The 26,794-nt window shown below is 40.2% G+C and overlaps 1 protein-coding gene across 5 annotated transcripts in view; it reads right to left on the bottom strand.

Annotated features, from left to right (window-relative positions):
* Positions 1–22,283, bottom strand: part of dock5 (dedicator of cytokinesis 5) — a 43,651-nt gene extending 21,368 nt beyond the window's left edge. For 3 of the 5 annotated variants that reach the window (XM_086174019.1, XM_086174020.1, XM_086174021.1), the window contains exons 1-14: positions 22,120–22,281; positions 13,394–13,477; positions 13,112–13,152; positions 12,977–13,032; positions 12,611–12,707; positions 12,319–12,467; positions 12,034–12,169; positions 11,762–11,919; positions 7,182–7,263; positions 6,493–6,622; positions 5,660–5,732; positions 2,639–2,781; positions 2,367–2,492; positions 2,108–2,232 (exon numbers count right to left, since the gene is read on the bottom strand). In XM_086174019.1, coding sequence (XP_086030145.1) covers positions 2,108–2,232; positions 2,367–2,492; positions 2,639–2,781; positions 5,660–5,732; positions 6,493–6,622; positions 7,182–7,263; positions 11,762–11,919; positions 12,034–12,169; positions 12,319–12,467; positions 12,611–12,707; positions 12,977–13,032; positions 13,112–13,152; positions 13,394–13,477; positions 22,120–22,162 — 1,443 coding nt within the window. In that variant the 5' untranslated portion in view covers positions 22,163–22,281. Of the gene's footprint in view, positions 1–2,107; positions 2,233–2,366; positions 2,493–2,638; positions 2,782–5,659; positions 5,733–6,492; positions 6,623–7,181; positions 7,264–11,761; positions 11,920–12,033; positions 12,170–12,318; positions 12,468–12,610; positions 12,708–12,976; positions 13,033–13,111; positions 13,153–13,393; positions 13,478–22,119 lie in introns of all 5 variants that reach the window. The other 2 variants (XM_086174022.1, XM_086174023.1) reach the window with 1 other exon arrangement.
* Between the last annotated feature and the right edge of the window lie 4,511 nt (positions 22,284–26,794).

Raw genomic sequence — 26,794 nt, 5'->3', positions numbered from 1 at the left:
AAACTCACACCAGAGCTTTCATCTTTTAGAGCAGTGGTCCCCAACCTTTTTTGCATCAGGGACCAGCTTTATGCATGAAAATGTTTCCACGGACCGGTCAGAGGCGCGGAGGTTCGGATGATAAAAACTTTTGCTGGTTCACAGTACACAATCTGAATACAATGATTCTTCTTCTTCTCCTTTCGGCTTTTCCCTTCACGGATTTCCATAGCGAATCAACCTTCTCCATCTAACCCTATTCTCTGTACCCTCCTCTCTCACACCAACTACCTTCATATCATCTCTCACTACATCCATAAATCTTCTCTTTGGTCTTCCTCGAGACCTCCTGCCTGCCAGCTACAATTCCAGTTTCCGTCTACCAATACATTCACTGTCCCTCCTCTGTACATGACCAAACCATCTCAGTCTGGCTTCTCTGACCTTTTCTTGAAAACATCTACCATGTGCCGTTTCTCTGATAGACTCATTCCTGATCCTATCTATCCTGGTCACTCCCAAAGAGAACCTCAGCATCTTCATCTCTGCAACCTCTAGCTCTGCTTCCTGTCTTTTCATCATTGTATCTGTTTCTAGGCCATACAGCATCGCTGGTCTCACAACTGTCTTGTGCAACTTTCCTTTCATTCTGGCTCATAGTCTTCTATCGCATAGTATCCCTGACACTTTTCTCCACCCATTCCAACCTGCTTGAGCCTGTCTATTCAACCCTTTTCCACTCTCTCCACTGCTGTGGACTGTTGACCCCAAGTACCTGAAATCCTGTTCTCTTCAAGAGTCACCACTGCAAATCATTTCTCTCGATCTATCCATATTCTCTACAACCTCCTCTCTAAAAACAACTAACTTCATGTGCTCTTTTACGGTTCCAACCCATCTCAGTCTATCCATGTTACTCCAAGAGAACCTCAACCTTTTTATATCTACTACCTTCAGTTCTGCCTCCTGACTTTTCCTCAATGATACTTTTTCTAAACCAAACAGCATCACTGGTGTTACCACCACCTTGTACACCTTTCCTTCCATTCTGGCTGAGATTATTTTATCACACTTTACTCCGTCCGTTCCCAACTGCTTGCACACATTTCTGCGCCTCTTTTCCACACTCTCCATTGTAATGGACTGCTGACCCTAGATACACCTTCTTTTTCTCTGCTACCTATAACCTCACATTTTACACGGGTCCCTCTTATTCAAATACCTGTATTCTGTTTTGCTGTGGCTAACCTTCATTTATAAATGTTAATGCCCACTATACACAACACTTCCAAATCTTTCATTCTTTTTATTTTAATAGCTGAGCTTAATTTCCAAATAAAATGTCATGTTTCCCCAATGGAGTCTTTCTGCAGTAAATTTGTTTTTTTTCTAAATTATGATCCAGTACTGCTGGCATACCAAACATACCTAATGTGTTGAATATGTAAAGAAAACTGTCAAACTTACTAATATGGAGTAAGAAGTTACAAAAAAAAAATCTAATATGCATTGGGTTCTTATGAAAACAAGTATGCAAGTCAATTTCTATAATATTGGGACCGAAAATCTCTGCTGTGATTGCTGATTCATATTCACTGTTCAAAAGTGAAAGATTTTTTTTTCAAAAGTGTTTGATAACAGTCAATGACTACAGTTTCATTTAATGCAACCTTATTTGCTGTTCAGTTGCACAGAACCAAAGCCCTCTTATACTTTAGTGATCAGACTATAAATGAAACCAGAACACTTCTGGGCCCAAAATCTTTTCCCTTGCTAAACAGATTCAGTATTCATGTGCAGATATTCATTTACAGAAATTACATGTCAGACAACCCAATGTACTGAGAAAATGAAGATTTTCAATCTGATGGTGGCACTTGATTAAAACCCAAAAGATCACTACAGAAATTACAATTCATCTCGGGAATGACTTAAATATGTGTGAAAAATCTCATGGCTCACAACTAATTGGTAGTTGTTGAGATTTTTTACTTGAGTGCCACAAGCAAAGGTATGAAGTGTAATATGGGGAGCTAAATGACAAATAACTGCTGGCTCAATCAGGCAGATAAAACTGTATTAGAAAAAAAGTTCAAAACCATTTGTAGAATCTACTAGTCTATCTTACCTCCATGGGATTGCCTTCATCATCATGAACACTTAGTATGACCTCAACATTTTTGGGAGTTTTCTTCTTACCACGGTCAAACTCCCCCTGCAGCAAGGTTACATAAATATCATTCCTTACGTTTCCTGGGAAGGGACAGTAGATGATCAGGTGAATCCACCAAGAATTCATGTATGCAGTTCACAGTTGTGTAGGCACCCTGTTGTTAAATTAACATGGTCAAGGAGTATGTAGAGCAGAAACAATGACATAAAGTCACCTGGGAGAATGATTTCTGGAAACCCCATTTTTCTGACAATTGCTGTAGTACGGTCCACAAAGTGAGGGTAGTCCTTCCTGACTTGGGCAAGATCCCCTGGGAGCAGCTTAAGTGTCACGAAAAGGCCTGCCAGAGAACATGTTAAGAAAATCAATGAGGCAGACACTGGAAAGATACATCCCGTAGATGCACATGCCCCTAAAACAACATGGTCAATTTAAAATGGCTCTTTGAAATCACAGAGGACATAATGTGTGAGCACTTAATTTTACCCTGGCCTTTGTGATTGACCTCCCGTGTGGCAATGACTTTGTTGAAAACAGCAGTGAGTGGCTCAATTTCTCCAATGACTCGTGATGGGATGAGGGGAGACATGATGAGCTGCCTCTGACGGATGTAGGTTTCCATAGCTATCCTGTGAGAGATTAATTGGTTGAAGAACAAAAAAAAAAAATTCAGCAGCCATGATTTCTAACATGATACATATATTAGCAGAAGAACTACAGACCCCCTTGCGTCTTGCAGATGTTATACTATTCCAGCGCATTTATGTACCAGTGGGTAGCAAATCACAAACTGCTAATAACTGATGACTTCAGTTTCCAGTTTATAAAACTAGCACTTAAAACTGATAAAATGTTAGTCTTGAGACTTCCTCTGGCAAAAATGCATTAACAACAACAATAAACAAAATTACTAACTTGGCAATTCACAACTTCAGAAATTATACTCTCGTCCTCTTTTGGGTACTCTCTTCAGGGGTCGCCACAGTGAATGAACCCCCCCTCCCAACCCGATTCTCTATACTCTCTTCTCTCACACCACCTAACTTCATGTCATCTTTCACTACATCTATAAATCTTCTCTTTGGTCATCCTTTTGGCCTATTACCTGGCAGTTCCAATCTCAGCATTCTCCTACCTGAATATTCATAATCACTCCTCTGTTCATGTTCAAATAATCTCAGTCTAGCCTCTCTGACCTTGTAGCAAAAACATTTAATATGTGCTGTCCCTCTGATTAACAGAAAGCACATATTGTCATCACTGGCTCTATTCATCCTTGTCACTCCCAAAGAGAACCTCATCATTTTCATCTTTGCTACCTCCATCTTTGTTTCCTGTCTTTCCTCAGTGCCACTTTCTCTTAACCATACAGAATCGCTTGTGTCAACACTGTCTTGTACACCTTTCCTTCATTTCTGCCTGATACTCTTTCATTACAAATTACCACCTTGCTTGATTTGCGTGACATGATTGAATGCATTTCTCCACCTCTTTTCCGCACCCTCCATTGCTCTAGACAATTGACCATAATACTTAAAATCCTCCTACTTCTGTATCTCCACTCCCTGTATCCTCAAGGTTTTGTTTGGGATAGTCTCACACGAATTCTGTCTTATTGGGACTAACCTACATTCCTCTCCTTTCCAGCATATACAGTACCTCCACCTCTCAAGATTTTCCTCCACCTGCACCCACTACAGATCACAATGTGATCTGCAAAAATCATGGTCAATGGACAGTCCTGTCTCACCTCATCTGTCAGCCTGTCCATCACCACTGCAAAGAAGAAGGGGCTCACAGCTGACCCCTGATGTAGTCCAACCTTCACCAACTTCCCTGTCACACCTATAGCACACCTTGATATAAATGTCCTGCGACATCTAACATAATTCTGTGTCACTCCAGACTTCCTCTTACAGCACCATTGTTCCTCTCTTGGTACCCCGTTGTATGCTTGTTCTAGATCCTGCCTCCTCTGGGAGAAAGTACTTGAGACAGCCATTTTCATCCTTTTTGCCAAGATACACACACATATATATATATATATATATATATATATATATATATATATATACAGTATATGAAAGTTTAATTTTTATCATTACATTATGGAAAATAATTAACCTTATCACAATATGCTGATTTTTTGAGAAGGATCTGTACGCACACACACGCACACACACACACACACACACACACACACACACACACACACACACACACACACACACACACACACACACACACACACACACACACACACACACACACACACACACACAGATATATATTGATAGATAGATGGACAGACGGTAAGACAGACAGGCAGATAGACAGACGAAAAAATCAACAGACGGACAGACAGACAGACAGACAGACACAAAGGGAATTTATACATTGGAGATGCAGTTCAAAAGGCCAGATGACTTGGGTATATATGAAGAAGGGATAGTGGAAACTTGGAAGGATGCTGAGGTTGGAACTGCCAGGCAGGAGTAAGGTCTAGAAGAAGACCAAAGAGGAGATTAATGGATGTACTGAGAGAGGGCAAGTTACTTGGTGTGAGAAAAGAGGATGCAGAGAATCAGGTCAGATGGATGATGTGATTCGCTGTTGCAAGCCCTGAAGGGAGCAGCCGCAAGGAGGAGAAGAAGGTTTTTCGCCAATTGTACCCATGTTAAATCATCGCACAATTTGAAGTACTAATCAAAGGGATAGTTCTCAGTACTATATAAAATATTGTATACAGCAGATAAATATCAGCACACAAAATGACGAATGAAGCTACAATAATATTGTAGCTAATATTTTGTAGTTACTGCGACGGTTAGGACAATTCATATTTCATTGTATTTCTTGTTCTTCCTCCTTTCTACTGTTATCTGTTGCTGTTGTGTTTGTTGCTTGAAACTCTGGCACAACAATTTCCTTCGGGCTTAATAAAGTTGTTCTCATCTCATCTCAATATCACTCTTGCATGCAGAATACTAGACAATTCTGTACTGTAAAAAGACACATTATTGGGAAATATTAGTTTTAAAACAATACATGTAGAATTTTACTTGACCTGGTTCTGAGTGACATTTTTCTTTCTGTTAACACTCAGGAATACATTAAACTGTGACAAAGTAAGAAGTAATAAAAGTTAATCTAGGGAAAAATTGGTTGGATCTTGAAAATCAGTCAAGATTTTATTTTGTTTTTTGAGGGAGTGCTCTTCCATCTTAAATGTTTTTAAACACAGTATCATCGTCATCCACCCACTTGTAGATGTTATGAAAGATAGTATTGAAATCCACCTTTTAGAGGAGGGGACAGCCAGCAAGTTTTCTCTTGAAATGCAAGTCAGGATGAACTATAGCATCCTTGAGAGAGATATGAAAAAAACATTAAAAAAAGAAGGGCTGCCCAAATCCTTCTCCATTAATTTGGCTTCCATTACATTAGTGTTCCAATACGAAACAGTGCTGACTCTGATAACAGCAAGAAGTATGACCACAGACTCACTGCTGAAAAGGGATGAAATGTTGTTTGTCCTCATCGTCTGCTTTACCATGTGCAATATCTGTTATGTCCATCACTGCAATGACAAAATCAATCTGGGCATCACTGTCAATGATAATCAAATTTGGCAGACACAATTAAATTTTTTTATTGCAAAACCACCCACAAATCTAGAAAGACAATGAGCAGACATCCATCAAGGCTGCCTTTTAAGGTGATTTTCAGCACTCTTTACCAGTTTGAGGAAGAAATAGCCTTTTGTTTTTCTTACCAAAATGTATTTAAAAGTCTATTTTCAATTTACCAATTATAGCTCTGGAGCATACTCTGCGTTTGAAACATAAGGTAAGCCAGGTGCTGTTGGATCTCTATCTCCCGTTGTTTGCTATGGTCAAACAGCCAGAATAGTAAGAATTGAGGACTCTTGATCTCCAGTTTAAAAAGATAAATGCAATCTGTCTGAAATTTACATTCTACCCTACTCCTTCTCTGCAGAGTTCTCCAAATATGACTTATAAGTTCAACATTATTTCTGTCTGGTTTCAGTCCATTTGTTAGACCTCTGGGGAAAATAATTCTCATCAAATCCACTCATCATCTGGCCAAGGACAAAAAGCCAGTTACTAGACCAATTTCCACAGGCTCCTTTGCCAGGGTAAAGTGGAAGCATTTTCTAGGTCAGAAGAAAGGTGTTCCCTTTTTTTATTTGACACATGGATTGTTCGTTTTTACACAATAAGATCTAGAACACTTGAAAGAATTTGTATATTTTGCGGATGAATGCATGTCATTGTCATTGTGTAAGCAAACATTCCCCCCTTAATTAAGCTGCTCACCAGCAACACCAAATGGTCTTCGCAGTCCACCCGTGTGTTTCTTTCCTTCTTTGAGCTCCATACTACCTACTCTGATAATCTGACACACCAGGAAGAGACGTTGCCTCATCAGGTCACTCCTGCTAAGATCCTAAATGAGAAGCCAAATGACAAAGTAGATTTATTCAGATTTATTTAACTCAATAAAATAAAAGGAACAATTAACAACACAATGTAACTCCAAGACAATCACACGTCTGTGAAATCAAACTGCCCATTTAGCAAGCAACTGTGAATCATTTTGGCTTGTTTTAAAAGCACAATCTGCTTTTCTACTTCAATTTTGAGTGTGACTTCAAACCCAGACCTCCATGGGTTAATAACTTTGATTTCCATTGATAATTTTTGTGTGATTTTTTTTGACAGCACATTCAACTATGTAAAGACCAAAGTATATAATAAAATATTTCATTCATTGAGATCAAGGATGTGTTTTTTTTAGTGTTCCCTTTATTTTTTTGAGCAGTGTATATCCATGTCACTAGAGCAACAGATAAGGTTGCAAATTTTGCATCTTTCAAAAAAAAAATGTCAGTAAATTCACCGCAATCCAGGAGCAAATTGTAATTTTAATCTTATATTATAAACAGAGTGGGACTGATTGTAGCCAAAGTCGAGAGAATGAAGTCAAAGAGCTGGGATTCAGTTACCGTGAATAGTGCTGGCAGGTTGTTGAGTTTTTCTATTTCTTTAGGCATTCCAGTACTGTCCCACCGCACCAGGAAGTTCTCGCTGCATGAATGTTAATGAGACTGACATTTAGTTACCATGTCATTAGATATATGGAGAAATTTGAACAATACATGAAATAATACCAAAAAATTTCTTATGTCATCTGTCTTAAAAGTTCAAAATCAACAAACAAAAAAAAATTCAAAATATAGGCACATTTTTAGAAATGCTATGAAATATATCCTTGCTGCAACTTTCTACAATCAGTAAATCAACTATGCTAAAATTGAATGCAACTGTTTTTAACCAGTTATCTCACAACCATAGACAGTATCATGTACGATTAATTACATATATTGGATATGGAAATAAAAGGAATTTATTAAATGTCTTCTATATTCAAGTTAGTCACTCTGGCTCCATTGAATTAATGACTATGCTCTGACGGTGCTTCCAGGATGGAATTGAATACTGGCCAGAGAGGCAAATTCACCACACTGAATTTGACCTTTGGTTATAAATGGATCTGCTTCATCATTTCATGTCTTCTTGTTTTGCTGTGATTTTATAAGAGCTGTTTTTTGCATAAATGAGTTTTTGCTAAAAACCTGTAATTGCCCATTGCCTTTGTCAACCAAGTTATTAGTTCATCCTTGAGTCCAAGAACACATTCTACCAAATCTGATTCATTTCACTTGTGATGTTCCCAAAATGAATCTTTTATGAGGCAAGACAGTGCAATCTTGTCTATATAGCAACACATGCAAATACTTTTATTTTCTGTACTATTTACTCTCTGATTTTCTTGCACTTTAAATAACACTGCATCACCTCACACTTCTACCAGAAGAACAACAGAAAACATTCAAGTTTCGCAACACTTGTGTTTGAACTCAAAAGACAGAATTAAGATAAACAGAGAATATGTAATCTTAAACATTACATATTCTCTGTAAATCTTAATTTTTGCTTTTGTTATACTATTCTGAAATGGTCATGAAAAAGGGAGTTTTTGGTATCACTTAATTAATTAAAAACCAGAGACAACATCCTGAAGTCACCAGGGTCCCAGGAGAAACAGGATCCCGTCGACACCCTAGCTCCACCAAGAAAATCAGTGACAAAAGGCCACCCTGGCGGAGTGCAGCCCACATTGGAAATTAATCTGACTTATTGCCAGCAATATGAACAAGAATCTGACACTGGTAATACAGTGCCAGATCCCCCACAAGACTTCCTGATGAGACATGGTTGAATGCCTTCCCTAAGTCCACAAAATACCGAATTTTCCGCACTATGAGGTGCGCCTAAAACCCTTTAATTTTCTCAAAAACCGACAGAGTGCTTTATAATCCGATGCGCCTTCTATATGGATCAATATTGTTTACAATATTGGCTACTGTAGTCAGGGGGCGTTACCGTAGTAGCAGCGGTAAAAACAGTAAAGGGGAATTATAGTCCCACACCACTTGTGTGTCTATAAAGACCCCAAAATGGCACCTTTCAAGAAACACGCTTATGACGCAGTGCTAAAACTCAAGGCGATCAGCCATGCAGAAGAACAGAGAATTCAACATTAATGAATCAATGGTACGGAAGTGGAGGAAGCAACAAGATGACCCGCGCCAAGTGAAGAAGACTGAACAGAGTTTCCGAGGAAACAAAGCGAGATGGCCACAGTTGGAGGACAAACTCAAACAGTGGGTCAAACACATACTGGTAAGAGATGCCAGTACGCATGGAACCATATTGTGAATGCACTAATTTTTTGGGGAATGAACGGAGTTGTCAGAATGTTTGTCTGTATTCAATTAATGAAGTTTGACTGACTGACTTATCTGACGGTTTTGTTGACATTCCCTTTAGCGCAGCTTCATCTAGTGGATGCATAACGCAACCACAGCCACTACATTGGTTTCTATTCTATACGCCTTATAATGTGGTGTGCCTTATATATGAAAACTGTTTTAAAATAGGCCATTCACTGAAGGTGCGCCTTATAATCCGATGCCCCTTATAGTGCGGAAAATAAGGTACATGTAAACTGGCTGAGCAAACTGCCACATACCCTCAAAGACGTTACTGAAGGTGTAGAACTGGTCCACTGATAAACAACCAGGGCAAAAACCACACTACTCCTCCAAGGCCTCACAGAACTCAACTCAGACTGCGAATACCTTGGTGACCACTAAGCTGCATGCCACTTGGCCAGCTGGCTCCCAAGCTCCACAGGCCAAAATGGCGATAGGACTCCTTTTTCAGCTTGATTACATTCCTCACCACTGTTGTCCACCAACAGGCTTGGGGGTTTTACCACTTTGACAGACACTGACAATCTCACGGCCACAGCTCCAGTCTGCCACCTCAACTAGGAGGAATATTGGCCACTCTGACTTAAAGTCCCTTGCCTCCCTCAGAGTTTAAACTCTTTCTGACAGGAGGCTCTGCCAAGCGGTCCAAACAGGCCAGGCCTGAACAGCATCCTCCCCCACAATTTGAGCCAGCTCAGCACCCATCAGTGATCAGATGACAGCTCTGCCCATCTCTTCACCCGAGTATCCAGGACATGCAGCCACAAGTTTAATGACACAACCGTAAAGTTAATCAGTCCAATAAATAAAAAAAACACATCACACGGGTCCATATCAACCCACTCCAAGTCTCATTAGCATTGAAGTGAACTTTGAAGTCTCCTAGTAGAATTTTGAAACTGAGTGTGGGGGGACTAGTAGTCCCTCCAGGGAGTCCAAAAGTAGTTCATAGCCTGAACTGCTGTCCGGTGCATAGACACAACAGTCAGAACCCTACCTCCCACCCAAAGGTGGAGGGAGGAAAAACCTCTTGTCCACCAGGCTACACCCCAACATACAGGCGCTGAATCAGGGGGCAATAAGTAAGTCCACACTAGCTCTGCACCTGTCATTGGGGGCAACTCCAGAGTGAAAAAAAAATCCAACACCTGTCAAAGAAACTAGCTTCAGAGCACAAGCTGTGCATCGAGGCAAGTCCAACTATATCCAGCCGGAATCTCTCGGCCTTAAACACCAGCTCAGGTTCCTTCCCCACTAGAGAGGTGACATTCCAAGTCCTGAGAGCCAGCCTCAGCAGCCAAGGGTCAGACCACCAAGGTCCCCTTCTTCAGCCACCACTCAGCTCACACCACTCAACCCCCTTGGATGGTGAGCCCCAGGAAGTGATTGTATTTATAGGTCATAGATTAAAAATGCTGTTCATTGTTGTTTATAGCCATACCACCCTGAACATGCCCAATCTTGTCTGATCTCGGAAGCTCAGCAGCCCTGTTTAGTATTTGGATGGGAGACCGCCTGGGAATACCAGGTGCTGTAAGCTTAGGGGCGGGGTGGCACAAGAGGTAGGGCAATTGTCTTTGGACATTCATGGTTCGATTCCCAGCTCCTCCTAGTGTGTCGAAGTGTTGTTGAGCAAGACACTGAACCTTTAACTAGTGCTGATGGACAGCAGCCTACTGCTCATGGTTCATCCATGAGGAGTTATTTGCAGAGAATGAATTTTCCCACAAGGGATTCATAAAGTTTAAATTATTAAAATGCATGGTGCATTAGGTGGTCCTACATATGCAGCCCAGATCCCAGTGACCATGAGCTTTGATCATCAACCTAACCACTGCATCATCCTGTCAAGAGTGCAGGAGTGTTTTTAGCAGATTTGAAAAAGAAAAAATCTTTGATGCAGTAAAAAAATATCACATTGGTGAGAAAAAATCCTGAGAGAAAAACTGTGAAAGCTGTCATGAAAGCAGAAAAATACACAAGCAGAAATGTCTTCACCAATGGCCAGGGATATGTGAGGTCTGAGTCAGCCAACAAAAAGTTTGCTACTAGCTGAGTCACTTTATGTTTTTTTTCTAATTTGTGACATACATGGACTATTTTGTTTTTGTAATTAATTTTAGGCATTTAGAGCTTGTGTTCATAACTTTCCATGTAAATGCTTACCCAATTTTTGCCAAGTATAGTATAATGATGCTACTTTTCTACTACAGCCTGATAACACATGGAATGAGTGGACTTCAATATTAATTTACACTGTCCTAAACCATCAGAGCTGTGCAGGTTTATGTGACAGTGATGCATAACATCCAGCTGTAATTATTATTCTCCTAGCCTATGATATAATTATATACTCAGTATAATGAACAGAATTGCAACGACTGTTCTGGAAAGACAATCACTGGGCATATTCATGTATTGGATATAATATAAATTGATGTCACATCAAGATTATTCTAAATGTCGTTAGATTTTTAACCTTCATCATGTAGATGAAACAAACACCTTTCTTCTAACCCACAAAACCCAACCAGAAACTCTCCATTTCAAGTATTTCATAGCCTCGTACTTTTCAGTGGGTTTTTCTGTGTTAAACAAAAAAAATAAATAATAAAATTTAAAGAAAAAAAAAAAACACACAAGTGTGATTTATATAATAAATAATTTGACTAAATAATCATATTTAGTCAAACTGAGGCAATAACTTTGGTGCTTTGCTTAATAATGAGGTTCCTCAAAGAGCTGACCTGATAAATTCTGACTGGTCAGGGTCATACAGAGACATGAGCAGCTCGGCATCTTCGCCTATGTTGCATACAAAGTTTTTCAGGTTCATGAGCAGGCTGTAGGTGTGCACCGAGCTGAATAGAGTCTGGCGTCTCATTTCAAGGTTTTGTAGTCGTGTCTGTTAAGATAAAAAAAAAAAAAAAGATAACATTTAAAAGACATGTAAGAATTTTAATTAAAACAGTTAAGTGTTACAATGTTAAGAAATTGATGGTATCACTACAGCGCTTGCCTTCTCTTCTTGTATCCTGTCATCGACACTTCGAGATGCAGTTTCATGTGCCCGGAACAGACTGATCGTGCTGGTCCAGTCGGGATCCAGAGTGTTTCCTGCCTCATCTCGGACGACCAGGTCCAACCCAAGTATCCTTGGCAACACAAAAGATCAAATAGCATCAGAGGAGTGTGAGCCTACAAAGCCTACGAAGACAATTTTTGCATCAACACACCTCTTTACAGTGGTTTTTCTGTCGGGAGGTCAATTAATTGCAGAACTGTAAGGCAAGAGAATACATACCGGTTTCCATAATCAATTTTTGCTGTGACTTTCTTTTTGAGCTCAACAAGGTCATCCTTGGGCAGTGTTCCTGACACTATCTGGGATCGATATTCTATGAGGCTGTATGCCATCTGCTGAACACTCCTGAAAAGGGTGCCTCTGTTTGCCTGTCAGATAAAGATTTATGTCAATTCCCTTTTCAGATGATTGGAAAGGAAGCTTACTTAAAAAAAGGAAAGCACAGAGAAGTTAACAGTCAGAGTGCTCTTGAAATCGAAAGTCTGATAAGAGAACAGCAATCTATGCATACCACGAAGAGCTTGTGCCATATCTGCGCCCATTCCCTCAGAGTAGCCCCGAGCTCCTGCACCAGTGGTAAATCTGCTGGGATAATTATTTCCTGTTGGCTACCCGCCAGTAAGAGAAAAATATTGGAAATGTGATTCGTCCCTCATAGATCATGTCATATCATTACAACAGACACAAGAGCATTTCGTTTCATGATAAATAGATGGACTGTTTCTCTACACAGCCAATGTAACAGCATTACTGAATCTGCACTTATAAAAGTTACAAGTGTACTGCTATGTAATTGGCAAATGAAAAGACAGGGAAGCAAACAAAAAACAAAGTGGACTATCATCAACATGAAATGTTTACTGATTTGCAATCTTACCCTATTCCCTCAACTGCAGCCTCTTTTAAGTGGATGTAGGAAACAGGAAATATTCCCTGAAGAAACATTTATTAGTAAATAAACACACCGCAAAGAGCAGCATACAGAAAAATTGAGTTATAATGATGAACATACCTTTTGTGATTTCTTGAGTAGCTTGTAGCCTCTATACCATCCTAAAGTGAAATAAATCCATGAAGCTACATGCTGCACTTAATGAATATATGTATAATTGTTATAAGTACTTAAAAGGAAGTAGCAATGATAAGTGAATGGGATAAATTGGAAAGACCATTCCATTACAATGCTAAGCATATTTACAGCCACTTGTTGAACTTATGAATTTAGTTCCTGTGTCAACTTGTAGAAAAATGTTAAAGAGAGACATGTCAAGGCCTGCTATTCTGGCTCACTTACCTTCAAATTTCTCAAGTATGTGCACTGTGTCCCCCACCTGTAGACACAGTTCCTGTTCACCACGGGGATCATAATTGTAGATGGCTGAAGGACAAGACAGGACTGAATCATTATGAAAAATACACGATACTATAAAAAACTGTTAGGAAAGGAAGCACTGTGAAAAGAAAAGTGTGAAAAGATTTGTTCCTTCTCAAGGTTCAGTGAATTAAGAAAGCACTGTTAAATTACTCTCTACACAAAGGAGCAAAAGTTTCATATCAGAGGTTTGCAGTTTCCTCCTCAAATTGGAAACCTTAGTTAAGGTTTTTTGCCTGTAGTGGAGTGATGTTGTTTGATTTATTATTGGCCACATTGTTTTGCTTGAAGTTGTGCATTTGTGCAGCAGGTTTGTGTGATCCAAACAGCTAAAGAATTTTACAATTCTGAAAGGAAGTGTGACCCACAGGCTTTGATAAGTATCAAGTGAAGGCACTGTCCTGGGAAAAGAGGCTTCCTGGTCTGACAATGTCACCAGTCAAAAATCTATGGCAATACAGCCTTGACATTTCTGAAACCATCATTCTGTAACCTTTGCTCAGTAGTTACACCTTACAGGTTTGATTTCTGCCAAGCCATAACTGTGAGCCCATCCCTTCTCTGGACTCTTTCTTCTAACAGCTTTCCTGCACTTGAGTCCAAGGTCTATCAGATGTGAAAATGTTCTCGGTACAACAGCAGATTAATTACTTTTTACTTTACAATACATTCTTTAATCCTGTGTCTGAGGTCGGCATTTTACAAAAATACATGTACAATGAATGCAATCATTATTAACACATTTGCCTCACAGTGTTTTACTTTGGAGACAGTTTGTTTCTGCAGTTAGATTTTGAAATGTAGCTTGACTCATGTCTTTAATTTTTAACTTTTTGAACATTACTTTCAGGAGGAATCACAAAGTAATATGCAAGTAAATGTACATAAAAACCCCACAGATGTTGTAAAACACAATTATTGGTCTTTGTCATGACATGAGGGAACTTTGTAAGTGCACAGCCACTCACTAAAACACTCAAAACGTTGGGGAGATCTCTGCCCTGACTTGCATGGTGATAGTGCGCAGCCGAAAGCTAGATTTCACAGCACGCTTCAACTGGCTCAGCTTATCACACCTTAGTTTGAATACCAACATTTGAAGAAACACTGAATGTGACAAAAATATATTTCCAGTCAGTGACAGATTAGTAGCTTTCACATTTGCACACACAGAGCTAGGTTATGGCCACATTAAGTTTGGGGTTTGTAAGGTTCAGCACTGCCCAGCCAACATCCAAGGAAGCATGTCACAGGTTGTCCATAAACACAGAGATTAACGCAGAAAGATTCATTTTTAGTTAGTGTGAACAAGGATTCGATCATCAAGGAACTCCGACTAATTGCCCATAGATTATTATAGCTATGCTAATGTGTTCTAAAAATAAGGCTAACAAATCATTCATCCCTTGGTAGGGTGGATTCTATCCAAACGTTTTATTTTGTACACCAGTGTGCTTATTGTGTTTAGTAAACTATGCACAAGAAGTACAACACCCCTGTAAGTAAAATGTACAACTGTTTTTTGTTTCCCTGCTTCCTCAATAGACTTACTCACATAAGAAACTGGTCCAAGCAGCCCCCACCATGGTGGAAGCCAAAATATTATGACCAAATGATTCAAAACCAATTAGAAAACATACAAACATACCATGTTTTGAAGAGGCTATTATTGTTCCATGAATGTGGTCTCTGGTATACTTAACATCCAGATGATAATAGTTTTTATTGCTATTCATTTCCAATCTGTTTTGGGTATATTTGAATTGATTAAGCATGATTCAAATAATTCACTTAGTGTCACAACCTAAATCCTACAGGCAGGTATGGGATGTGTGTCCAGTTTAATTGCCACTATTTAGTATTTGATGACGTATGTATTAAAGTCTATCCATCGACCTACCTATCTATCTATCTGTCTGTCCATCTACCCAGGCATCCACCAATCATGTTAAAAAGTTGCTTTTGCATCAATTTTGTTCAAATGAATATTGTGGCAGCACACGGGTCTATTTTCAGAAATAGATTATACCACAGATTATTACAACTTCTTCAGGTCAGGCAATGACACAGAAACAAATTCCTATTGATTACCATCTGTTGCAATTTCTGAAATACCTGAGATAATGATAATACTTCTGTCTGGTTACAGTTTTGAAATATTCTATCCAAAAGTACTGAATACTGCCAAATAAAATGAAACACTGAGTTGCTGTCATGGAAATCAGAGTTAAACTTATTTTCCAACAGCAATAGCAATATTTTCCAAATGGTTGATATTGAACAAATAAACTTTGATTGTCTGTTTATGGATAAGGGTGTAACATTTTCCTTGTTGTTATTTGCGTCAGCATGAATATAATCAAACTCAGGGTGTTGATTGTTAAGAATTTTGAAAAAAAAAACACATTTTCTCCTCCACCTTAAGATGAATCCACAAAACTGTTACTATTACTGGAATTTTAGAAGCTACTGTTTAGATGATGTATGACTTATTTCTTTTTATGGCAATGAACCATATCAAATTCAAGTTTCTTTTCCTATGCTAATTTTGGCCAAACCCTGTCCAATTACAATTCTATTATATTGGTGTGGTTGCATTCTCATGTCCCCATTTCAGTTGTTATAGTATAAAAACACCTTTGAATGTGATGATGCAATTTTTGATTTCCTACGAAATGAAGACTTCTTTTTTTACCCCCTCCCGGTACATTATCGTTGCAGCAATGCAGCCACAGCAGAGCACAAGTCTTTTAGAGACAGCCACAAGCCAAGATAAATGTGGAGGGTTGTGCGAAGGAAGGCATCTGGGGAAAACCTTATGTCTAAACAAAATATGCGAATGATGACCAGAAGGAACATGGATATCCAACAGACCAGGTGGAAAGGTAGCAAGGAGAAGCTTAGGAGCAGGGAAGATGTACTGTCATGACATTGACAGGGAGAAAAATTGAGTAAGTTAACTTGAAGGAGGAGTTTGTTAGGAATATTCTAGAGGTGCAAAAACAGTCAGAATTCGGAGTCTGAAGCTAGAAATGGACGGTGTAATGCTAAATATTGTTACTGGCTAGGCCCAACAGATGGGGTGTGAGTTAGAGAAGGAGGAGGAATTCTGGAGTGAGTTAGATAGAGTGATGCAGAATATCCCTAGGGGTGAGAGAGTGACAACTGGTACAGACCTTAATGGACATGTATGTGCAGACAATAAAGATGATGAAGTGACAGGCAGGTTTGGTATCCAGGACAGAAATACAGAGGGACAGATGGGGATAGATTTTGCAAAAAGGAAGGAAACGGCTGTTGTGAACTTTTTTTCCCCAGAAGAGGCGGGGACATGGGGTAACTTATAAGACCTTCGTATGAGTACACAGGGAGATTACACCTTGTGTAAATTATGTAATCTGAAGGAGTTCAGTGACTGCAAAGTAGTGGTAGGTGACAGTGTAGCCAGACAACATTGGATGGTGGCTTGTAGGATGACACTGGTGACAAGGAGGATGAAGACGAGAAAGGCAGAGCAGGTGAAAAGTGTTTGAAGCAGAAAAGGGGGGAGCTGAAATGCTCTGATTGCTATGGTTTTCAAGGTTTCAAGGAGTTGAGAAAGGTTCTGGGTGGTCAGGGAGACCTTTCAGATCACTGGACAAGTAAGGCTAATGTGATAAAAGTGACAGGTAGGAGAGCACTTGGAAGGAAGGAAGCAAGGAAGAAACGGGGCATTGAGAGAACTGAAGAGAGCAGACAGGAATACAGAGAGATGCAGCATAAAGTAAAGATAGAGATGACAAATTCCAAACAAAGGCAACTTCATGACTTGTATGCTAAGCTGGAAAGTAAGCAGTGAACAAATGATTTATACAGGCTCTGGCAAAATAGTATTCAAGATTTTGGAGATAGGACCCGCACACAGACATAGGACTCCGCACCAAGACAGACTGGGTTCAAAACAGCAAATTTACTTAGACAAATGAACAGGTACACACAGACAAGGTAGGGGAATGCAGGGCAGAGACAGGCAGACCTGGTAGGGGGACGCAGACAGGAGCAGGCAGTCCACATAGGGGGACACAGGGCAGGAGCAAGCAGACCAGGTAGGGAGATGCAGGCAGGAGCAGGCAGTCCAGGTAGGACAGGAGCAGGGAGCACAGGTGTGTGTGTGGGGGGGGTAGGTCAGAAGCGGGCAGACTTGGTAGGGAGGGCGCAGGGCAGGAACAGGCGACTTGGTGGAACGCGCTAGCATACACGAATGAGGGAGAGGCCCGGTTGGGGACGAGCGGCTAGGTGGTAGGCACTTGCATACAACAACGATTTGCTGTGGCGACCCCTGAAGGTTAGACGCCAAAAGGAACTGAAGAGGGACATTATTGTTTTAGCCATAATAATACCAAAAGCCAACATAAAAATAACGTACTTTTCATTAAGCCAAGTGTGACAAGGGTCTATTCACCAAATTGACTGAGTGTCCCTAGCTAGAGTATGGCAGTGGGCCACAAGTAGTAGCCCATCTAAGCATGTTTTGGTGCCACAAACAAATGCCAACAGCTTCGGCCTTGGCAATGCAATTGACCTGTACAACTCTCAGAAACACTGCTTCCTCTTAAAATTGAAATATTGAGGGTGTAGCTGCTGTCATAAATTCCAATAAAGCCTCTATCTGGGCAGGTTCCAGTTAATGTGCATACTGATGTTAAATCAAAGTCAGTCCGATATACACTATAAATGATTTATACTGGAAGTGGATTAGCTAACAATTAAAGAACACCATGGCTGAACAGTTTCAGCAGCTGCTGGCAGCTCACCAGTGGTAAAACAAATTAAGGTCTACTGTTCGATGCTGACTAGGTTTTAAAAAAAAATCAAAAAATATTACATTTGAATAAAGAACAAAAAAAAGTGGGAAAAAAAAGGGTTGAGACATAACGTCATAATGTCACGGTTTCTTAAATGGAAAAAAAACTCAATGACTAATGTTGTCAGACTAATTAGAAACACTCAGATTCTATTCAAATAACAATTATTTGGATTTCTCTAAAAAAAGCACATTAAACAATTAAATCACAATGGTGATGTACCTTAAAGTATTGAAACTGTAACACAGGAAATGACAGTACTTCATGTCAAATTAAGGACATGGGTTAAACATGGTAATTTAATTGGTGGAAGATTTTACCTTATTTACTTTATAGGAGGAATGAGACCAGGAATAATAATGTACCGTCTAAATTTAAAGCTATTCAAGCGCTGTCATTTCTGCAAAATGGAAAGATGTGCAGCATCTCTATGAAAAGTAATTCGATAAAAGCAACTCTATTGAAGTTTTTGTTTTGAGACAATTGAGCAGTACAGTCATGGTCAAAAGTTTTGAGAATGACACTTTCACAAAGATTGTTCCTTCAGGGTTTTTAGGTGTTTGCCAGATGTTTCTATGGTTGTGCCATTCTGAAAACTTTCGGCCATGACTGTACTTTCCATAACATAAAGGTCTTTATGGAGATGCCTTTTGCCTCCCCTGTAATGTCTAGACAGCCAAAAACAATCTTGAGCTTTTAAAACTAGGTTTTAGCTAATGAGTCCTGATACAATTATCTATTAATCAAAGATGTAATTCTAAGATTTCAAAAGCTTCAACTGAGGATCGAATTAGACCAGCATTGGCTTGTCTTTTGCATAAAAACATGCTGCCTCAAGCAAATAAATAAATAAATAAATATATGATTTTCGTGAATGACATAAATGGGATAGATAAATAGGATTACTTTATAAAGATATTTTGTAACAGGTTGCTGAATAATTCATATATCATTGGAAAATATGCAAAATTTAAACATTACCAAGCATATAGCTGGTCCTGACAGACAATTGTGTCTGAAATAGTGAGACAAACAAACCATTTACATCTTCTTCAGCCTGAAAATCTGAAGAGTTGGCAATGTTGTATGACAAAATACAGTTTCCAAGTGCAAGCACAAATCATTCTTTATAAAATTAATCCTTGAATACTGATTCCCTAAGAGAATTTTAAGAGGCAGCAGTGCTGCTTTCAACAGTATGGATACATTCTCTTTCAAGGTGCATTCATGATGCGTTTCATGACCCTCGTATTTTCTTACTTTTTGTCAGTTTCACGTGTTGGTCGATGCAGTTTTTCTTCTCTACAAGCTGATATTTCCTTAATGAGAATGAATTTTAGATAATTTCTTGCTCATTTTAAAATTGATTTTGATGTTTTTTGATAATAGTTTGTTAATTTAAATGTAACACATTGCTGGCACTTTCCCAACATTTTAAAGGAGGTATAAATAATTTAATGAGGGAAAAATATTGCTAATTGGCAGAAAATCTTATCAAATTAACAAAACAACATACTCAAAAATAGTAAAATAACATTCAGGGACTAATGCCTGGATTTAGGCCATGAGACTACAATTTGAAGATAGAGCTATGAAAAAAATGACATCACAGTTAAGCAATATCTAAAATAAATCAGCCTTATCTGACTGTCTAATATCTTCAATAAAGGTTGATGGCAAAACAAATAAAAAATAACAAACCTGAGCCATTCTTGAGCAGGTTTGGCAATTTTCTCTTATTTCTCTGATTATTTAACACTGGATGTAGTACATGTGTATTTTCATGAGTTCAGTTCATTAGTTTACCATAATCAAGTGGTTGGATCTTTAACATAAATAATTAATTGGACATTGTAAAAGATTTACTGTTGTGCGTTTCTCAGTAATAATAACACCACATAATGTGCATGTATGGCCTTCAGTGTGCAGAATTTGACACAAGACAGCTGGTATTTACATTCATCTGCTGAAGGGGGGAAAAGGTTTCTCTGTGCTAACATTGAATATCAGTTTAACACATTTACATGAATGTGTGGAGTGGAAAGTTAAATCCTCCTGCACTGCAGACAGCTTTACCCTCTTGTTAGAGATATTTACTGAATACAAGTTAAAACTGTAAAACTCTATAATCAAATATCTTTGTTGGAAGTGAAAGTTAAAAGTATGAATGGTTGTATCAAGAGATCAAGAGAAAAATGATTTTTTAATTGCTTTGATGAGCACAGTGGAAGACAAGTCTTCCATATGCTCATTGCGGAGACGTTGCTTCAAAATGAACAAGGGCACAGTATATAATCATAAATGTGAGTAATGTAAACCAATATGCAAACATGTAAATAACTTCTATTTCATTTACCTTAATCGCGTCACTTCAGTGAGGTTTGAAGTAGCTTTTTTCTTAAAGTATTATGATGTTAAAATATGACTTTTGAAGAATGTGATATCTTGAGCACATTATTTGCAATTCCTTTTTTCAAGTATAGCAAATACAATAATATCTGAGATCTCACAATCTCTTCTTTGACATAAAAACTAATAATTTGTATCTGGGCAAATCCCTGGTTGACTAATCAGATTAAAACCATACCTTGTTGAGGATGAAATGCCATATTTAGGATTAAGTATGATGTTAGAGGTGTTATAGACCCCTGTCCAGTTTCTGATGCCAACAGCATCACAACAACATAATCTACAGAATCAAGCAGGGCAACAATTTTGAAAGTCATACTGGGATATAAAAGGATTAGCAGAAAAAAAATCCTCAACACCAGCCACTAAAGCAAGGTCACACAGAACTAAGATTGCCCTTGTTTGTTCAGCAGAGCATTCTTACATTAATTAGGCAGCTGAAATATTTTTAGTACAGCAGCACAGAACTTAATTAAAAACTAAAAGATAAATCAGTTAGAGTAAGATACAGGTTTAGCGCGCTCAGTGTCTTTCGATCTTGACCATACACTCAGCAGTGTCTCCAGTGTCTCCATCATGTTTCTCATTTTGTAGCTGATGTGTTAACATCAGCCACAAAATGAGAAACATGATGTAGCTGTAAGAACTGATTTTGCTGCAAGTCATTGTCTTTACAATAACGGACCAACCTGTACTGTTGATAGTGACAAAAGTCACCCAGAGAAAGATTTTCTCATGAAGACTCTTGTACGTTTACTTTGAGGGTGTGTGGAACTAGATGACACACCTTTGTTAGGCTCCAAGTACAAGCACATTCAGCTGCCAGGTGTGAGCAACATGCAAGCAAGGAAAATTATCTTTATCACCGCAATGGTACTAATGACATAAGCCTTTCCAAGAAACACTGGCAAACCAATATGTATGCAAATGGGCTTCTCAGCCACACAGGCTTCCATGTGGCCCAACAGGGGTTCTTTGAGGGGCCTTGCGGAACCTTCCAACACAACGGGGGATATATTTCCGCTCACGGTTACTTCGAAGCGTCACCTGCCAATATGAAATAAAAGAATAGCAGGCATCTTCACCCGGTTCCCCTCGCCCCCTTCTCATTATTCCAGAGCGCTTTGCCACTGACGCTCTTATAAGGGGTCCGTGTGGTAATAATGGTTTCTACAAAACAAGTTCAGCGACGCTCAGCGCGGTCCTCTGGGGGGACAGAACTTGCACAGTGTCAGCAGCGCCGAAGTAGCCCTGAAGTTTCACTTGCCAACTTCCCCTTTCCCCTCTTTCCCAATGGAGTGAGTTCCCGTGGTTCGCTCAATCCCATTCGACGGACTTTCAAAAAGCACAACACACCTCACGTTAAGCTAACTACCTTACACAAATACTACTCACCCACTCCATACTTTTCTCTCTTGGTGGGGATCCAGCGGGTCATAGCCAGCGAGACGTGTTCTGAATCAAATAAAAATAGTATTTACAGTATCCGACAAATAAAAATTAAAAAGTGTTCGGGCCGTTTATACGAGTCCTCCCGACGTCTACAGGTCCGCCATCATGAGTTGTAAACGGGGAGGGGAGGGGAGGGGTGAGAAAGGGAGACAGGGGAGCGCCGGGGGGGAGGGGATGGCCGCGGGGAGGGAGGGGATGGCCGTGGACGGGTGAGAGGCGGATCGGCGCGTCTGTGGCACCAACATCCGTGGCAGGTTTGCCTCCCACGCTCCGTGGCCCGTTCCATGACTCTGGGCACTCTTATACACTTGACATGCAGCAAATATCGAGTTAGTTATACTTGGTCAAATGCAACATTTATCCAAATTTATTGATTGGTTTTTTTTTTTTTTCCTTGTTTGTTCTGTTAATTTGATTAGTGTGTCTTGTTGACATTTCTTAGAACAACAAAAACTAACTTTCCCATCAGTCTCCATTCGTTATGATTTGAATTTTTTCAACATTTCAGTAAACTCAGATTCACATGAATCTGTGTGCGCACGTGAGTAGTATACGCATGCATGGCAAAAGTCTGTGGAGTATTTTACCTTTTATGACGATGTTGTCAATTTTTTTCTGCAAGGATAGAACAAAATAGAAATGTATAAAACCAAGGTTCAACAAGTAAGAATCATTAGCTTCTCCAATGACTCTGTTGACGATCAATCCAAACCAAATTAATTTACAAATTCCTCATTAATTCTCAAATGATCGAAAATGAAATTCAAGGACATTAAAGTGAGATGCAGTTGTTCCTTTTTTGCCCCAAGGATCGCTGATTGTGTTCATTATATTCATTTTTTCTTAGCACACAACCCAACAATCTAGAGGAGACTCCATTAATTAACACTATAAATCTCTAATGTGTCATAAATAAATTATTATTAAGTTATTGATGTTAATCTAAAATGAGATTGACTTCTAAATTGTACTCTGCCTACATTGACCGATTCAAAGTCAACTGGCCTGTACTTGAAGAGTGCTTCAACAAACTTTTGTGTTCACATGTAAGAAGGGTATGTTTGAAATAAATGAGGAGACTGAGTTATAATTCACAATGAAAAGCTGCTCAAACAATTGCTCATCAGTGAAGCTATTTGCGTCATGCAGTTTCAACTTGGCCAGTATGTCACAAGAAAAACCTGGCTACCTCTCTCACTGCCCAGTGAAGAAATTTACAGCTGTTGGCTGAGATCTGTAGCCCAGTCACCTTTTGGTTCACCCATCATGTATGTTTGTGTTTTTCTGCTGGTGTCACTCAGCTAAATGGTGCTGTCAGTATAGTTCAGTCATTCAGTGCTTTTGTTATTCCTCTTGACAAGTCAATATCCATTTTTGCTATTTGCTGCAATGCGATTGTTAATGGAGATTTTCAAAAACACTGAAACCAGAACCAACCCGAAATACTTACTAGACATAACAGAAAAATGGATGAGGCTACTTGGTGGCTTAGATTTTGTTTTCAATTTCGTAATTCAACAATTGTTTCTTGTTTCCCTCATATAGTTTATTCAAAGTATATCAGTGCTAGTTCTTCTGTTCAGTTTAAATCTGGTAGTAATCCCACATAGTAAAGAGACACGGATCACACTGACTGAACTCATGATGAAAATCAGACTCGATAGAGGTTCCACAGAGCTTTAAGAAGAATTTTCCAGGTTACAACCTGAGCTCTTACTCATGATTATTGTGACCTATTTTCTGCTGAGCTGTATGTGCTTACAGAGTGTAAAATTGTTGTAACGGTATGTCAGATACACTCTTGCCCTCTTCACCTCTGAGGCACCTTACATCTTTGGTAATGTTTCATCGTGTCAAATGTAAAACATCCCTGCTGGACCATTGAAAGTTAAAAAGAACCAGATCAGTAAAAAGGAATACAATGTTGCCATCACCTGACTGCTTTGTGCTACTGCGGACAGTTCGCGAAAAGTCTCTGATGGAGACCAACAGTGTTGTGCAACTTTACAGATATCTGCTGATAAATTACTCTTGCTAACTGTTGTGCACGCACCATCACTGAGTGGTAATCCCTGAGGTTTTGTTGATTATTTTTGTTTCAATGATGTGTGTGTGTGTGTGTGTGTGTGTGTGTGCGTGTGTGTGTGTGTGTGTGTGTGCGTGTGTGTGTGTGTGTGTGTGTGTGTGTGTGTGTGTGCGTGTGCGTGTGCGTGTGTGTGTGTGTGTGTGTGTGTGTGTGTGTGTGTGTGTGTGTGTGTGTGTGTGCGTGTGCGTGTGTGTGCTCAAAAGTAAATCCCTTTAAGAAAATACGTGAAATATTGTTCAGAAAAAGAGCCAAATGTAAAGATAAGATAAGAAGTGGTGCGCGAAGCTGAGTGATTTCGACTACATATTGTTGGACTCATTTCAACGCACAGCTTGAGGGAACCAGGCCTCTCATGAGGGGCTGGACTCTTTCATTCTGAAGTTTCCCCTGTTGAGAGGCCCCGGGCAGGTGTGGGCATATTGATTGCCCCCCCCTCTCGGTGCCTGCATGTTGGGGTTCAACCTGGTGAACAAGAGGGTACCCTCCCTTCGTCTTCAGGGGGGGGAAGGGTTCTAACTGTTGTCTGAGGCTATGAACCGAACAACAGTTCAGTTTACCCACCCTTCTTGGGTCCCAAGAGGGACTGCTAGAGAGCACTCCAACCAGGGACTCCCTTGTTATACTAGGAGACTTAAATGCTCACATGGGGAACGACAGTGCAACTTGGAAGGGGGTAATTGGGAGGAACGGCGCCCCCGATCTGAACCCGAGAGGTGTTTTGTCATTGGACTTCTGTGCTCGTCACAGATTGTCTATAACAAACACTGTTCAGGCATAAAGGTGTCCATATGTGCACTTTGCACCAACACATCTTGGGCCACAGTTCTGTGATGGACCTTGTGGTCATATTGTTGTACTTGCAGCCACATGTCCTGGACACTCAGGTGAAGACCAGTGGACCAGCTCTATATCCTCGGCACGGTTCTCGAGGTGCCATGGGAGTTTGCCCGACCAGTCCACATGTGTTTTGTGGCTCTGGAGAAGGCATTAGACCGTGTCCCATGGACAATCCTTTGGTGGGTGTTCCGGGAGTATGGGGTACCGAACGCCGTCATACGGGCTGTTCAGTCCCTGTATGATCGGTGTCGGAGCTGGGTCCTCATTGCCGGTTGTGAATCGGACCCGTTTACGGTGACAGTTAGACTCCGCCAAGGCTGCCCTTTGTCTCCGATTCTGTTCATAACTTTTATGGACAGAATTTCTAGACACAGCCAAGATGTCGAGGGGATCTGGTTTGGTGGCCGCAGGATCCAGTCTCTACTATTTGCAGATGATGTGGTTTTGTTGGCTTCATCAGGCCATGATTTCCAGCTCTCGCTGGAAGGGTTTGCAGCCCAGTGTGAAGCGGCCGGGACGAGGATCAGCACCTCCAAATCCAAGACCATGGTGCTCAACTGGAAATGGGGGGAATGCCCACTTTGGGTCGGGGAAGAGGTCCTGCCCCAAGTGGAGGAGTTCAAGTATCTCGGGGTCTTGTTCACAATTGAGGGAAGGATGGAGCGGGATCGACAGGCGGATCGACAGGCGGATCGCTGCGGCGTCTGCAGCGATGCAGACTCTGTACCGCTCTGTCGTGGTGAAGAGGGAGCTGAGCCGAAAGGCCAAGCTCTAAATTTTCCGGTTGATCTACGTTCTCACCCTCACCTATGGTCATGAGTTGTGGGTAGTGACAGAAAGAACGAGATCGCGGATGCAAGCGGCCGAAATAAGTTTCCGGACGGGAGACGGAGGTCTGGGGCTCACTGCTCCGGCTGCTGCCCCCGCGACCCGACTTCGGATAAGTGGGGGAAGATGGATGGATGGATGGATGGATGGATGGATGGATGGATGGATGGATGGATGGATGGAACACAAGATAAAACATTATTGATTCCTTGTAGTGAAATTGGAGTGCCACAGCAGCACAGGGCAAGTGGACAGGTATCAGAAGACATCAAAAGGACAGAGATTCAACATTAAATAAAAACATTTAATAGGACAAGGACAACAACAAATAAAAGATAAAAATATATAAAAACTGCTACATGCCCAATTCCCTCTGCACCTGGCTCATGATGAGGGGGAGGCCATGGTCAGTGGGTGGGTAGGGGGGGGTTGTGGTTGTGTCAGTGTCCAAGGGGATGTGATGATGGAGTTAGGGGGAGCTGTACATGGACACTGCTGATGAGCAGAGGGAGGGGAGGCAGGCAAGGTGTTAAGGGGGTGGGCAGAACCAACAGAAGAGATAGATCGCTGTCTCATTATGGGTAAGAAAATGGTTGATGAAAACAAATGAAGCTAACAGCCCACAAGACAGACAATGAATGAACCTGACAGACAGTTAAAATAATAAAAACTGCTTCTATGCACCCCTGTTTATCAACCATGAATGTTCATAAGTTTGTATATGCTCGAGACCATTTTTGTGTGTGTTTCATTTTTCTGAGATGCAAAACAATGGAGTATATCAATCGTCCATTTCTAAGAAATGTATTCAGTAAGTAATTCTTGACCCAGTTTCACACCACTGTCTTTTAAAACTGAAGACTAAAG

The sequence above is a fragment of the Fistularia commersonii genome, chromosome 26 (genome assembly GCF_037954325.1).
Source record: "Fistularia commersonii isolate RoL2024-O1a breed Wild chromosome 26, RoL_Fcom_v1.0, whole genome shotgun sequence".
Lineage (NCBI taxonomy): Eukaryota > Metazoa > Chordata > Actinopteri > Syngnathiformes > Fistulariidae > Fistularia > Fistularia commersonii.
Note: the sequence above shows the minus strand (reverse complement) of the source record. Positions and strands in the feature narration are given on the sequence as shown.